At 45.6% G+C, this 16,497-nt stretch overlaps 1 protein-coding gene across 4 annotated transcripts in view; it reads left to right on the top strand.

The window, feature by feature from the left end:
- WIPF1 (WAS/WASL interacting protein family member 1) overlaps nucleotides 1-16,497 on the top strand; it is a 550,722-nt gene that overhangs the window by 514,591 nt on the left and 19,634 nt on the right. For all 4 annotated transcript variants that reach the window (XM_078681536.1, XM_078681535.1, XM_078681538.1 and 1 more), the window contains one exon: nucleotides 12,725-12,946. In XM_078681536.1, the coding sequence (XP_078537662.1) occupies nucleotides 12,725-12,946 (222 nt within the window). The remainder of the gene's footprint in view (nucleotides 1-12,724; nucleotides 12,947-16,497) is intronic.

The following is a 16,497-nucleotide window of genomic DNA, read 5'->3' on the forward strand; positions in this document are numbered from 1 at the left end:
CCAGGAGTCGTCCCAGGCGGAGGGCGATGATCCCAGGATGAGGACTTCCGTCTTGTCTGAGTTCAGTTTCAGGCGGCTGTTCTTCATCCACTCGGCGACGTCTTTCATCCCTTCGTGTAGGCTGGCTCTGGCGGTGGCGTGGTCGTTGGTGAGGGAGAGGATCAGCTGGGTATCGTCGGCGTAGGAGATGATGTTCAGGTTGTGTTGGCGTGCGATGGCTGCGAGGGGGCTCATGTAGACGTTGAAGAGGGTGGGGCTGAGTGAGGATCCTTGTGGTATGCCGCAGATGACTTTGGTGGCCTCGGATCTGAACGGGGGGAGGCGAACTCTCTGGGTTCTACCAGCGAGGAACGAGATGATCCACTCCAGTGCCTTCTCTTGGATTCCGATGTTGCTGAGGCGCTGTACTAGGGTGCGGTGGCAGACAGTGTCGAATGCTGCAGAGAGGTCCAGGAGGATGAGGGCCGCGGTTTCCCCGTTGTCGAGCAGGGATCTAATGTCTTCAGTGGCTGCGATGAGGGCGGCCTCGGTGCTGTGGTTGGCTCGGAAACCGGACTGCGAGGGGTCGAGGGATTCATTCGTCTCGAGGAAGGCGGCAAGCGGTCTGTTGACGGTCTTCTCGATGACTTTGGCAGGAAAAGGGAGGAGCGAGATGGGGCAGTAGTTCTTGAGGTCGGTGGGGTCCGCTGTTGGTTTCTTCAGGAGGGCGCGGAGCTCGGCGTGCTTCCAGATCTCCGGGAAGGTGGCGGTGTTGAAGGAGGTGTTGATGATGTCACGGAGTTGGGGTGCGATGATGGAGTCGGCCTTGTTGAAGACGTGGTGGAGGCAGGGCTCGGTTGGTGATCCGGAGTGGATAGTGTTCATTGTGCGGGTGGTGTCTTCGGTGCTGACCGGGGTCCAGGTGCAGAGGGTGGTGGTGGAGGGCGTTGGTTCAGTGGTTGGGTGCGTGGTTGGTGCGCCGAAGCTGTTGTGTATATCGGTGATCTTGCGGTGGAAGAACGAGGCGAGTGAGTCGCAGAGGTCTTGCGAGGGAGTGATGTCGTTTCCGGCGCTGGGGTTGGAGCGCTCTTTGACGATGCTGAAGAGTTCCTTGCTGTTGTGGGCATTGTTGTCCAGTCGTTCTTTGAATGCTGTCTTCTTGGTGGTGCGGATCAGCTGGTGGTGTTTGCGGGTGGCGTGCTTGAGGGCCGTCATGTTTGTGGTTTGGTCGTGGCGCCAGGCTTTCTCGAGGGTGCGGCAGTTCTTCTTGGAGATCTTGAGTTCGTCGGTGAACCAGGGGGCTTTCTTGCTGCCGGGTCTGCTGGAAGTATTCTTCATTGGTGCGAGGTCAACTGCGCAGTTGGTGAGCCACTGTGTGAGGTTGCTGGCTGCTTCGTTGTGGTCCGTTGTGCTGGGGGGAGGGTTCTGGCGGAGGAAGGTGGTGAGCTGCTCGGTGGTGATCTTGCTCCAGCTCCTGCGAGGAATCTGTTGCGGGTGGTGGTGGGGGGTCGTGGTTCTTCTGAAGCTGAAGTGGATGCAGCTGTGGGCAGTCCAATGGAGTCCGGTGGAGTGGCTGAAGGAGATGTGCTTGCTGGAGGAGAAGACGGGGTCAAGCGTGTGGCCGGCGTATTGGGTGGGGGTGTTCACCAGTTGCTTGAGTCTGAGGTTAGCGAGGTTGTCCAGCAGGGTGGTGGTGTTGCTGTCCTTGTTGTTCTCCAGGTGGAAGTTGAGGTCCCCTAGGAGGATGTAGTCGGCGGAGGGGAGGGCGTGCGGGCTGATGAAGTCGGCTATGTCTTCGCTGAATTGGGTGCATGGTCCCGGGGGTCTGTAGATGAGGGTGCCCCTGAGGGTGGTATTGTGGTCGGTGTGTATCTGGAAGTGGAGGTGCTCTGCGGCGGTGAAGGTATAGTTGGAGTCGGTCGAGATGCGGATGGTGTTCCTGTGGACGATGGCGATGCCTCCTCCGGTTTGGTTGACGCGGTCTCTCCGGGTGATCTTGTATCCGTCCGGGATGGCTATGGCGATGTCGGGCGCTGAGGAGGCGTTCATCCATGTTTCTGTGAGGAAGGCGACGTCTGGTGATGTTGTGTCAAGCAGATTCCAAAGTTCGACGGCGTGTCTGTGGACGGAGCGGGTGTTGAGCAGGATGCACTTGAGGTGGTTGTTGCTGGTGGCTGGTCTTTTGGGTGAGGTGCAGGTCTCGAGGCTGGTGAGTTTGCCGGCTTGGCAGCTGAAGGGTCCGTGTGTGCGTTTCGGGGTGGCTCGGTTGCAAACGTGGTTCCAGTCGGGTTTGAGTGCGTTGAGGGTGGCGGCGGCGTAGGTCCTTCGTGTGGGCTATCATCGTCGGGGGCCAGGGGTCCTGGCGCTGGGCGCGGACGGGCGTAGACGGGCTTGCCTTTGGCACGCCTTCGGTGCACAATTGGCGCGCCCGCTGCGTGTACGCGCAGGTTCCATTTAAGGCGAAGTGGGAGGGAGGAGCAGCTGGGAGGCGGGAGCGGGGGGGCCAATGGGGTTGACAGAGGTGAAAAGGGGTGGGGCCGCGAGGGAGCAGCGGCGGGAAGCGGGGAGCGGAGGGGGGTCACACTAGGGGAACAGTGAAAGAATACAAGGCGCAAAATCCTATTTACAAAAAAGAAGCACTATACATTAATCACAGTAGAAAAACAGAACAATGACAACTGGGCACAGAGGGGCAAAAAGCGGGGCAAAACGGGCTCAAATAGCGAGCAGCAGCGAGGGGGCACCTGAGGTCAGGGATGGACCTGTGGCGCTGGGGGAGAGCCGCACCTACAGCTGGAGGGCCGTGTGGCGTGGGTGTGTCCTGGAACAGGTCACCTGTCCTGGAACAGGTCAGGTGTGTGGACGATATTGTTCTCCTGAGTTAAACACCTATAGGCCTGCATCGCAGTATGGATGCTCTAAAAAACCTACATGGACCACTAAGTGTTAGAACTAGGTGCCCACGGATCCCACACTGCGAGCTGAGTCCTCGGCTCCCATTGGTGCATCCATTGATGCTGGAGGTGTTGAGGAGGTCACAACGCCTGAACGCAAACCCACCCTGAGCCGGTGTATAATGTTCCCTCATTGTGCTTCTCTCTGCATGTTTACTGCTCACACAGCTCACTTCCTCCCCACAAAACTTTTACAGTTCCCTCTCTTGGTGGTCCAGACGTAGCCTCTGATTCGGAGCACACACGACCACGTCCTTTTTAAAGGGCCTCACCTGACACCCGTGTCCAAAGGTGCTCCACGTCCAGAATAAGTCATGCTCCACTTAATTGTTGGGGTGGGTATTCCCTATGACTGATGTCTCCATATTTGTGGTGCAGTGGCGATTGTCACTTCTCCGAGTTTCGTTTCAGGAAAGGTTCCTCGATAGTTGTTGTGAAAGCAGCCAAGATCTGCAGATCCTGCAGGCTTCCTTGGGTGATAGTTGTACTCAGATTGGCAGTACCGCGTTTTTGCATTTTTCTGATGTAAAAAAAGATGCTAGGTACGTGTGCCTGGATCTTGGGCGGTACTCGTTAGTGGTATAGTGCATTGCCGGGCTTTTCTCAGCGAGGTGTGGTTCAGGTAGTTTACCCCCGTCTCTGGCACGTCACAAGTGTAGGGGCGCGTGGGACTCCCTGGAACTCTATTTGTGTTAAAGGTTGTCTTCATGTTCGTCCTAAATTCTCAGTGCTTGGTCCGATACGGAATCGACTTTTGCGGGTGCTGTATTTACACGAATTCATTTAGTTCAGACCCTCATAAAGAAACATTTACTTTTGGGTCCATTTTATGGCTGGGAGAAGCCTTCCGCAAACTGCATGTGTGATTACGGTTTGCAGCGCTTGTGGTAATTCGCACGTGGATGGCCTACACAGTGAGAACTACGGATTGCGTTCAACTAAATTCACGTAGTTGGTGGCAGTGTAACTAACAGGCAGAGGAGGCCCAAGCGACGTTGTTTTAACGCCTCTGCAAATCGACACCTGGATTATTCATTAAACCGAGATAATCCAGGACTAGTACCATGGCCACATAGAGACTGGTTAGGAGAGATGCTGCGGGTGAGAAGTGAAGCTGCATCGTCAGCAGGAAGGATGGACGAGGCACGGCCTGCAGACTCCGGCCCTGAGGGCGAGATGAAGCCGAGATGTTTCTGTGTGTATTGGACTTGTACTCTGTACACAACTACATCATATGTTCGAGGCCTTGAATGGCAGCCTACTAGATGCGCTAGAACGTGATCAGGGTGAAATAACTAGTATTATATTAAATCTCATAATTCTCACCATTTGCATTCCAGCCTGGGGCAGCTTGTCTCGCGATGTGAAAATATGTGTTTATGACTTTCCCTCCACATACTCCACGTCAGTACCATTCACCCCTCAATCGTTACACTCGTTCATCAGTCCGCTTATATTCATTCGTCTACCCAGGGCTTTAAGTGGGATAAAAAAATGGGGGGGGGGGGTCTTTCAAGGGGGCGTGGCCAATGCAATGGTTTTTAGTTGCATAAGATAGATAAGCAGCAACTGTTACTTGTATATTAAATTTTAAAAGCGTCCACATAAAGCCCTGGTGACATTACGACAATGTTGCTGCTCCTTAGTTCCGAGAAGAGAAATCCAGAGAGAAAATCACTCTCTTTAAAGGATTTCCCTTCCTCTTCAACGCTCGAAAAAAAATGACCTCCTGCGCCAGGGCACAAAACGGAGCCCGATAGAGACCCCTTTCGAGGCCTCCTTAAAAAAACTGCCCTTAAAAAACTGCCGGTGCTCAGACCCGGTGAGACCCGGCTCACTTAAAGCCCTGCGTCTACCCATGTTCACACTCATTTACCATCAATTCATTAACCACTCACGTTTTGGTAACAAATGAATTCTCCTTTTCGTCCATTTCACTTCATGTACTCTTTCTGTATATATCTACCCATACATCCACAATTGAATCATCCATGCACATATCCATCCGCAAAGTTTCATGCTTGCCCATCTTTTAGTCTTTGATATGTGAAACCACAGTCGCCCATCCCTTCACCATCGGACATTCATTCATTCAGTCATTCACATTTACAGCTGTACGCATTCATCTACTAGCCTTCATTGTATGGTGTATTTATAAAGCGCCATACACAGTCTCAGAAGCCATCCAGGAGACCCGACGCGAAAGAAAAGGCAGGCCAGTGAGGGCCTCCTAAAGTCAAGATGATGCTAAACACGTCGTCGATGAGGCGGAGATTTATTCCAAATCCTGGCCCCCGGATTAGCCATGGGTCTGACCGCACAGCAAACACGCTGATTGACGGGTGTGTCGTGAGTGTCGCCAGATGAGAGCAGGGAGCTGGTGGACTCGTGGCGAGGGAAGCTCCCTCCTAGACCTGTAAAGGCATCTGGCTATCCGTCACGTCCGTGACGCAGTATCCCGTCCGACTTCCGCCAGGATGTAACTCAGGCCCTGCACTCGTGGCAGAATAAGGAGGCTGACTTAAACGTTGTCTGGTCATTTCAGAATTCAAATATTCATGGCACTTTATATGCTAGAGAAGTAAGAAGTGATACCATATAAGTGTGAACAAATTTGATTCTATCGCGGTAGGTATTAGGAGAGATGGATTTCGTCTGTAACCGATTTAATACAGTTTTAAAATCAGTGTGTAGTTGTTTAGTTTTTGCCGTGTGCTCTTTCATAGTATCATTACTGGTCTGTACAGAACTGAATTTAATGCAAGATGTTCAGTTTCTGGTGCAGTACCGCCCCCTCTTGGAAATTGGAAAAACTATTTTAAATTAACGTGCGACTCCATTAAAAAAGCATTGAAAAAGCCAATGCAAGATATATTGGTTTTGTCAATGTTTTTAGTCATGTTGCCCAGTAGCATGGCTGAAAGTAAAAAAAAAAAATACTCACTCACTCACTCAGTCATTCACTTACTCTGACGTGGTCAGCGTTGACCCAGTCCTAGCGCTCTTATTCTCTTACGTTCAGCCACGTTGGACACCAGCTGCTCTACGGTGCAATATGACAAACATTTTTTACAAAGCCAGTAGACGTGGTATAAACGAGACCTATTGGCTATATCAGTGTTTGTTTTCAATTCTCCTCATGCGGCTTTGCTAGTGGCGATCTATTTTTAGGTTTGCGCCTGGAAGAGCTGGGGGCAGAGAGAGAAACTCTTCACCATAAAGCACAATTGTGCACCTAGTATTTATTGGACGAGGGGCTAGAAACAGTGAGGCCCAAAGGAGCGGCCCACCACAACCCTGGTGTGTATTCACCCTAAGGCTATTTTTCACTTGCAGAGCAGTATTTGCTCGGTTGTGTGTGGATCGCAGAGGATCAACAAACGCGTAATCCATCTGGGATACCTTATGCCTGGGGGTTGGCGCTTGGTACCAGCTGGACCCTCCACTCTTACCTTGCCTCCAGCTCTTGTTCCGACTCCTCTGCCAGCGTTACAGCCCACGCCGGCCCAGGCACGTCGATGTTGATGCGGACTTCACTGCCTGAAGAAATGGCTCTCATTGTCTTTTCCAATGACAGTCAAAGTTCGGCTCACACACAGATCCAGGTTAAATCCATTGTTTTTTTTGCACGCCACACTATTCCAGTTTAGACCCAGCCATATACAAATCAGTCTTGATCCTGCTCTCCATAGGAACAGCCCAGCCCAAACTTCCAGGCCAGGTCCTCCCTGGACCAGAATCAAGAATCCGAGGACCGGTTTCGCGGTTTCACCCCTCTGCAAATCCAAGTAGTACTCCAGCCATTTCAAAAGAGTGATTTACAAAATTGAGGTTGAGACAGCAAAATTGCACTGGTCACTATTAATAAAGTGTGTACACTCCAGTGGTGCAGCGATCTGGGAAACCAGCCTTCATACTTCCCATACGGGAACAGAGTTCCACAGAAACAATCAGAAAAGGCAATCAGCCCTCACCATACATTTGATTAATTGTATCAGCTGCACAGTCGGACACAATTATTATATATGGCACAGACTCCTTTTCAATTTTTAATCAGGATTTACTTTATGTATGTCTTATATTTTTTTTGTTGGTACCATTCCCTAAACCCTGTTATATAACCCCCTTTGGTAATGTTTCAGAGACCAGAACATGCCAATTCCTACGTAATATATCAAAGATGTGACTACTGTGCCTGTTATACTGTGTAATAAAAGTTGGTTCCCTGTTCATCTGGGATTCCCTCTTTTTAGAGGTATTTTTTAGAATTAGGGTTTGTTTTCTATCCAGCTTAAGGGCCTTTCTTTCAGCTTCATCGAGGCAATGATTATTTTAGCCTTTTTCTTTCAAATCCCGTTTGATATTCTGGAATCTCCTATTGAACTCTAAGCCCCGGCTACAATTCTGCCGTGCCCTCCCCATTTCCCCATAAGAAATGGCATTTATGGTGGATCTAGAATGGGCACTTGGGGCGTGTAGCACCCCGTAACAGGCGGTGTGCTTCTTAAAGATGTCACAGTGAATTTTTCTTTGATTGACATATAATGTCAGATCCAAGAAGTCCGTGTTCTGACAGTGATACTTAAGAGTCAGTTTCAATTTAAACCTGTTATTGTTAAAATAGGTGTGATAGGTCAGTACATTTTCAGCTGTTCCATTCCAAATCATTAAAATGTCATCGAGATATCGTCCATTGAAGATATTATTTGTCCAATCATGTGAGTCAGGGCCCCAGGCATGCTTCAACTCAAATAGACCCATAGGATGGAGCAAACCTGGAACTCAAGGCTGTTCCCTGTTTCTGGAGATACCAATCTCCTTTATTAAGAAAGACTTTTTTTGTTAATACAATTTCAACCATTTCTAATATCATAAGATTGTATTCCAAATGACTTGCATTACATTCGTAAAGGTAAAACTTCAGAGCCTCAAGGCCACATTCCATTTTGATACACGTATATAAACTTTTGACATTCATTGTGAAGAAACGAAGTTCTTCACTATCCCACTGGAAGTCATGAAGTTTGCAGAGCACATCTGCACTATATCTCAAGTATGACTGGAGGTTCCTAACAAAAGGCTGTAGGAACCCATCCACATATTCTGCTGGATGTTCTGTGGGAGACCCATTACCCGAGATGATGGGTCTTCCAGGAGGGAAGGAGAGAAAATCTGTTTTATGACCCTTTGGCAATATATACATACACGGATATCTTGAGTGATGTACCTGAAGATACTTATATCCCTGATCCGTTAGGAGGGCTGTTTCATGCCATTCTCTAAGGCGAACATTGATATATTCATCCACATCTGGGATTGCATTACTCCTTAACCTCTCATAGCAATTAGTGTCACATAATTGCCTTTCAATTTCCTTAAGATAGTCTTCCTTGTTTATCAAAACAATATTTCCCCCTTTGTCTGCCTACAATCTTTTCATCATCTCTTAAATTATGCAGTGTATCCCTTTCTCTCTTCGATAGGTTATGGGGATGCTTACAGTTGTGATAAAGTCAATGCGCATCCTCTAGTTTATACAATTCTAAAGTGACCTTACAATGGAATTGATCTATCACCGTATCTGCAGGAGTTGGAAGCATGTACTTGGAAGGAAGTCTCAAACCACTATCCAAAGATAAATCTTCTTGCACAATAGGATCACTGGCTATTTGCATCATATTACCACACCGATGGAGGTTCACTGAAATGTTTTTTAAATTTCAATTTTTGTATAAATCTGAATAAATCCAAATGTATATAATCGAAATGACATCTTTCTGTAGGGCAAAAAGTCGGACCTTTACTGAAAACATACGTTTCATTATCAGACAAAACTCTTTAGGACAAATTCACAATTTTCAATCCATTATCAGTCAGATCACTTGTTGTATTTGGCATCAGTTGACTTATTGTACAGTCTATCTTTTTGACCGGACCGACATGGCCTGTAATCTGGTTTGCAAACCTGTTCTTGTGATTTCAAAAGAGTACTGTCGACTCCAATTAAGACGTGGAAGAGAATATTGTGCTACACAGTATCGAGAGTGTAAAAGCACAAGAATTCAAGGATTTTCCTTGTCCGTGATCATAAGATCCTTTTATGGGTTGTAAGACTGGGTGCAGATTTCTACTTGTTTGTAATTCTAAATTATTTTCCAAGTTAGGCCTTGATACCTATACCAGTCACATCCTCCTGGCATAATACTGAAACAAATTTAGTTCATTTCTTTTTCGCGAACGTTAAACTAGACATGCGTATTTTCACATGTAGGGCCAAAACAAGTGCAAAATTCACTTGCTTATGCTTTTCTTTTTTTTCTTTTTGCCTCCATAGGGAAAAATTTTTATCCCCAAGAGGATATTTTTCCTACATGCCTACTAATTTTAGAGGGCGTTTTCCCATTCCCACCCTTGAAACCGATTTCTGGTAAGAGTAAATCTCTGACCATTTGTAGAGCATAAAGAGCTTGTATAAGAGTTGAACTCCCACGGAGAGAATTGGATTTTACGGGTTGCACTCCTAGATATGTTAGTTCTCTTAGATTAAGAGCATATTACAAAATATATATATTTTTTTGTTTGTGCATTATTATTCCCAATTGCTGCTACAAAAAATTACAATGTAGCATACAACAGCTTTAAGATATTCCACTTACAAATCCATGTTGGTGCTATAGCTCACAACAGTATTATGTGCAGTATAATTTCAAATTATTAGTTTGCCAGAACATAATGCAGCAGCAACAGTTTTTTAGTCGTTCTCAATCACCAACATCAAGTTGGCAAGCGTGGAAAATAAACCTCTTGGCGAGATTTCTCAACACGCGCCGGGTGGGGGCAGTTTCTCATTCTGAGTTGTCACGTATGCTGGCGACCGCCAGTGATGAGAAACTGCCCGTTCACGTTGAGAAAGCTTCAGCTCGAGTAAAAATCTCCTCGAGCTGCAGAAAAGTTAAACTTGTGCTGTTTTTTTATGCGCTTCGCGTATTTACGCATAGTTTCGTGTAGTGCAACTCCGCAAACTCCGCCCAAGGTTAGCAAAAACGTGGCATGGGGCGCTTTTACAAAACAAAAATCTGTTTGTCAAGTTGACAGACAAATGCTTTTTTTTGTTAAAGCTCCCCATGCCGCGATTCCAGTTTAATAGTGGTCGCACACCTTTCTTTAGATGCAGCTTGTCTAAAGAAAGGGGCGCGGCCGCCATTAACGTGAAAGCATGGCATGGGGCACTTGTTTAATAGATTCACTTAGCTAAAGGCGCATGGTTTATAAACAAAAGATGGAAGGAATAAAAACATACCAAACTCTGCAAGCCATATTAGAAGGTACAATACACATTCTTGCACATCACAAACCCTTTGAGTTGTAATTAGAAGATGTTTCATTGTGCACAGATCCTTGTCTGGTTAGACCGTAAGATGCAGCACGTGTCAAAATAGTGATGAAGTAGTAAAAAAACACTCTGGCGCGTTCGGCACCGCATAGTAACCAAAGGCGCGGCCAGCACTTAATCAGTGTGGCGTGCAGCGATATGAAAATATATATAAAGCATTGCGGGAGAGCGTGTCCTGCCTGCAACAGCAGGAGGTGAAAACCATTTGGAATAATAGTGCTTCGAGGCTGTAATTAAAGCCTTCCGAGTAACAACACATGTAACAGGGGATGTCGTCATGAGAGTTTACAAAATGAGACAAGGCGGTACTAAGGAGGGACTACTAAGCCTATTGACCAATGAAAAGCCACAGTTTACAAAGGACAATGACACAATCCAATGAAAACAATGGGCAGAGGGTAGTCAGAGCTTCAAGTCCATACCTGAATACAGCATGCCTTGCAGACCAGCGTATGCGCTGCCCAGACTCAACCTAAAAAACTCTGTTGTCCACGGCAAAGATATTTGGTAGCATCAGCTAGTATGTGGAAGGAATGGTATCTGATGGTGTATCGTCCACGTCTGACGAGCTACCAATTAAATCGTATTCAAATATTTAATTTGTTTGGCCTCCTTACCTTCTCTGGTGAGTCACGCAACAGTAAAGGTAGCTTACTTGGGGATAAACACCTATGTGGCTATACAACTACCGCATGACATTTGGTATACAGAAACTTCCAGTGCAAAGGAGCCCTGAAATGCCTACTCCCTACCCAGTGGAGGAGATTAACTCACTTGCATAATTCTGAATAGGTACATTATTTTGGTAGTACAAACCTGATTTCGTGAATTATAAAAGCAGATTTACATGTGTTATATATATATATATATATATATATATATATATATATATATATATATATATATATATATATATATATATATATATATATATATATATATATAGAGAGAGAGAGAGAGAGAGAGAGAGAGATATTATTTTTTATTTTATTATTTGTTTGCAGCGGCAAGCCTAACAGAGAAGTTTAAATTGCAAAGTGAATATGGCGCATATATTTCAGTCTAAATAAAATATGTTGAATATGCAGTGAAAAGAATGCTCATGTAGTGAAATTTGCCAATTTGGAATGATAACATAGTTGGCGCTCTGAGGTGCGTATTTTCACTTCCATGTCACTGAATAACTAGGTGATTTGTTACCCCTAGGTATTATAGGCAGGACCACAGCAATTATACAAACCTGCAGCCGTACGGCCCAATTCACAAAGGGCCTCCGCACTTGCGGCATAGGCACCGAAAGTCGTGGCGGTGGGCCCGCACTCGTGGCGAGACCTTCGCGATGTGAAGCTGCAATGCAGACAGCCCACCACGACTTCAGGGCCTCCACCAGGAGTGCAGAGGCCCGTTGTGAATCAGGCCCACAGCTTTTTTTGCATAATTATGGGTTTACGGCATTTGCCACATAACCCACCTCTTGTTGCGTAATATGCAGATTACCACCGACATTTTTTTGCAGCTCATGAGGCTAAAAGGTGGCTAAAATCACTGGCCATCCATGGTGCCCAGTGACAGAAGCTTTGTAGAGGTAAATGGGGCGCACATTTTAGTAGCCAATTGCTGTTTTCAAGGGTGAAATTTGTACTATTAGGTGAAAACCTTTGCCTGATAATATTAACGTGTGTTAAAATGTAAAAGTAAGGATATAACACTGCAGCTGAACGTGCTGAATGATTCCACATATTTTACTCCTTCTTGCAGCATACTTTAGTCAGGTCTGCCTCCATTGCTTCATAACTCCAGTGGCCAAGAATATAAGTAGAAGAAAAATAATCTTAAACGTGGTGCTTGCGATAAGCGTACGAGTGCTATCGATTAAGCTTGGAAGCTGAACGGTAAGGTAGCTTAAACTTTAGCACGCGTCTGCAACACTGATAGATTGTTTGGAATGAAAAGAATTTATCAATGTTTACACAATGTTTGGTTATCTAGAGCCCTTCAACATATTATAATTAAATTATGTCGAAACATATGTTGAAAAACTGTTGACCATGCTTAGCTATGACTTGTTATATCATACACGCTTTCAGGGACCTATTTCACAGATAGACAAATCGGCAAGCACAGAGAAGTTGCTCTTTCTGTTTTTTTGCAGCATAATGCTATATGAAGTCTACGATTATTACTGTTAGGACGAAAACTCAAGTTTTCTTATGCGGTGTAGCCCAAACTGGTGGGGACACCTTGCAGAACGTGGTGAAGTGCCAAATAGGGCGCCAAATCTCTCAGCTAGTTATAGGCTGAATTTAGGGCCCCAAGAAGGGTGGAGCTGCAGGGACTTGGAAAATACGTTTGGTTTTATCACACTCTAAACACTGGATTATTTTATTCTCTTGTTCAGGGCCGCTACCTCCACCGCCTCCATCTATGGTGAACAGAAATGGTAGTGTCACAAGACCATCACCAACTGCTCCGTTCCCGCCAAGAGGTGGAATGGAAACACCCAGAGGGGGATCAAGGCCTCCGCTTCCACCTGAAAGACCTGGCTCGGGACAGGCTCCTCCTCCACTTCCTCCATCAATACCACCCTCAATTAGAAATGGCTACAAGGAATCTTGTGAAGGTGAGAAACATTTTGGTCTGTTATCAACTGCCAGTTTTTTTTCTATATCATAGTGTATTTGTTCATAAACGCAAATCTAGCCTTGAATATTCACACGTTAATGCGGTGAATTCACTTCTGTATCAAGTTAAAGATAGAGTGTCCATAAACTGGGACTTTGGGCCTAAATACTAATGGAAAACCTACCAGAAAATGGAAGACTTATAAGCCTAAATTTGATGACCTTTTTGCCAGGTTTAGAGTAAGGGAAATAACTCCACCAGGTATGGTGGGGATGCAGTTACTTGATACAAAGTGGCTGATTCCCCACCATGTATGGACACATTTCTTCTTTGAAAGTTTGCCGTGAAGGAGTGACGTACTTTAATTTAAAGGTCTTATGGGATGAAAATTAGAAACAACCTTCTGTTGGAAAGATGGACCAGAAGAAAGACTCACTATCAGGAAAAACGTAAATATGGCCAATGACTTGTGCCTTGAGATTATAGCCACCAACAGAACGTTTGTGGGCAATACGTTGAAAATTAATTAAAGCTAAGGCCCAAAAGAGGTTTTTGCAAAACTCTTAAAAATAAAGGTACATCCCATGAAGGGACTGTAAAGTGCATCACTGGCCTATGAGTAGAAAAAATGTGCAATAGCCATTGTGCTAAAGAGGCAACAGAAGAGAGATCTGAACTAGATGTAGAAGCCTTAATAGTTGCTAATGCACCCTAAGCATGGATACTGACAAAACAAGTAAACACATTATCTTAAAAAACATTCATACAAAAAGGGTCATAATACTCTGGATGTAATCCTTAGAGGGACACCTGATAAACAATTGTTGCTAATGTTTTTTTTATAGTTTATTATTGTATATGGGTGTTTATCGTGGTCTAAGTCTAGGGTAACATGCCTAGAACATTATAACTGGTGTACGCTCAACCTCCAAACCCGTAGATGAACTGAGAAGGTTGGTAGCCTCATGCCATTTTCCCAGGAGACTAACTGCAGATAAAGGCAAGATATGGACCTCTGCCCACTTGAATATTTTCCGCACCACTTGATTAAGAGAAAAAGACCTTGTCCATCCCTGGAAATTTTTGTGGACTCTGTAAAGCAGATTGTTTGTTCTGACATGAGGCCCAGTTGAAGGGGAAGGGGTTTCACTTTCATTAGGGCTTTTAGTGTAGCAGTCCATTCCCTCCAGTTAGAGGACTGGTGGGCTTGCAAAGGAGACCATTGACCCTGAGCAGACAGCTCCCAAGACGCACTCCCACCTTACTTTACTGACATTTGTGGACTATTCCTCTTTGAGGATATGGGGAAATCCTCTTCAGAATCTTTTCTGTGCTTAGCCGTGAAGCCAGAGACTCCGAGACATTGATACTTTCAAGTGAACGTCCTCTCCCTGTGTGGCAGCAGACCAATGTGCCAAAATGAAGAATACTAGGAACTTCAGATGGAAATGAGCCTATGGAACTATGAAAGCTGTGACTGCCATTATTCCCTGAGTTCTTGACCAGTTTCATAACGTGCTGCTCTTCATTGAAACAGGGATGTCAGAAGGGACGGTATTTGGATTATACTATCTTGAGTAAGAAAGATCTTCTGCTTTTTGGTGAAAAAGGGCTCCTAAAAATGTCAAATCCTCTGTGGGTTGAAGACGAATGGGACTTTTCAAGGTTGATTGAGGCAGCTATAGACCCTAGGACTGTTCCAAACTCCTGACTAATCCCCAGAGTGGATTGTTACATTGAAAAAAATGAAGCCAGAATTTATGACTTCATCCACCAACTCTGCCCAAGTCAGTGCCTTCTGAAGGACTACTGGATAGCTTCAGGACAGCTGCAATACTGTCTGGGCCACTCCCAAAGTCTGGACCCACTTCTGATGGTTTGGCAGTTCCGATGGCTCTGACGCTGATGCCACTGGACTACATGCCTCCACAGGCTATGACCTTGGCGTGGCTTCTAATGAACACAGGGCTGTCCAAGCTACCAACCTTCATGCAGTTGGCTCCACTCCACAATCTTGACATATTTTGGGCAGAAGTTGTGACCTTTCACAAAAAAGTGCTTGCTCTCCGTACAGCTAGGATAATTTTATTTATTTATCCAGCTCCCTGAGCTTGAACTTTCACGGGCACACCCATTTCCTTCAAATGCTATTAAAGTGTTTTAACTCGATAATTTATGGTGGTTTGCTCAGGCAGCAGCACGGATGGGAGGAGGGCAGTCATTTACCTACATGGATGTTTAGATCTGATTTGAAAGTGCAACTGTCCCATTTTCTTTTAACCTTAACCAGTATTATTTTACAGTTCATTGCTTCCACACACATACATATCCATCACCATGCTATTAACTTATTAGGCTTCACATTATCATATAACAGTCCTTTAAAGCCAGACCTATTGGATTTTGCAATGCTTGTTTAAAATGTTCATAAACTACGGGATGTAAATGTTTTATCTCGTAAGGTTGCCAAATAATTCTTTTATTTTTATATTGATGATAAATAATATGCACATTTCTCGATATTAGGGCCAATACGAAAGTTTAATTTTATAGGCTATTACCTAAAATAAATAGGAATACCTTTAGGATTATGCACTTCGTTTTGGGAACAAGCAGGAAGACGATGCAGAGTGGCATGAACAAGGTGTTATGTTAATGTTAAAATTATTTATAAAGCGCACTTACACCAAGCAGTTTCATGGCGCTAAAAGCAGTGGAACGGCGGCAGGGAAGTTACAAAGATTAATCATAGGCCTGTGAGAACAGTAGGATTTTGAGGAGAGTTCTGAGTTGGGCATAACTGGTTACTGATCGGAACTCAGAGGGGAGGGAGTTCCAGAAGCGGTGGGCGAAAAAGGAGAACCTGAGGCCTCCGTGTTTCTTTCGTTTGAAGGAGGGGACAGTGAGGAAGTTAAGGTGGGAGGAGCGGAGTTCACGTGAAGGGACATAGCGGTGTATCCTGGAGGAAACAAAGGCTGGGCCCAGACCAGAGAGAGCTTTAAAGATGATACAGCCCATTTTAAATAGACAACGTTTGGCTGCTGGGAGCCAATGGAGGCTCTTCATCAAGGGGCTAACATGATGATGCTTTGGTTGGCGGAATATGAGCCTAGCTGCTTGATTTTGAATGAGCTGAAGGCGATGAAGCTGGTATGCCGGGATGCCAACATAGAGAGCATTCGCATAATCGATGCGCGAGGTGACCAGGGCCAAGATAACAAGAGTAAGGGCCTCAGTGGTCAAGAATCTGCAGATCTTCCGAATTCTGCGGAGATGAAAAAAACAGGAGGATACCACAGCGTTGACTTGTGGCTTCAGGGACAGATCGCTGCAGATGATAACCCCAAGACTTTTTACAGATTCCACTGGGCAGGGAGGGCTGCCCAAGGATAAGGGCCAGAATCTGGGGTTCCATGGGTTGACCGCGCCTCGAGTCAATATGAGCTCCGTTTTATCGGGATTAAGTTTTAGTTGGTTGGTGTACATCCATTCACTGATGGAGGTCATTGTCGATCGAAAATTGATGACTGAAGTATTTGAGGAATCAAT

Source organism: Lissotriton helveticus, chromosome 3_1, assembly GCF_964261635.1.
Source record: "Lissotriton helveticus chromosome 3_1, aLisHel1.1, whole genome shotgun sequence".
Taxonomy (NCBI): domain Eukaryota; kingdom Metazoa; phylum Chordata; class Amphibia; order Caudata; family Salamandridae; genus Lissotriton; species Lissotriton helveticus.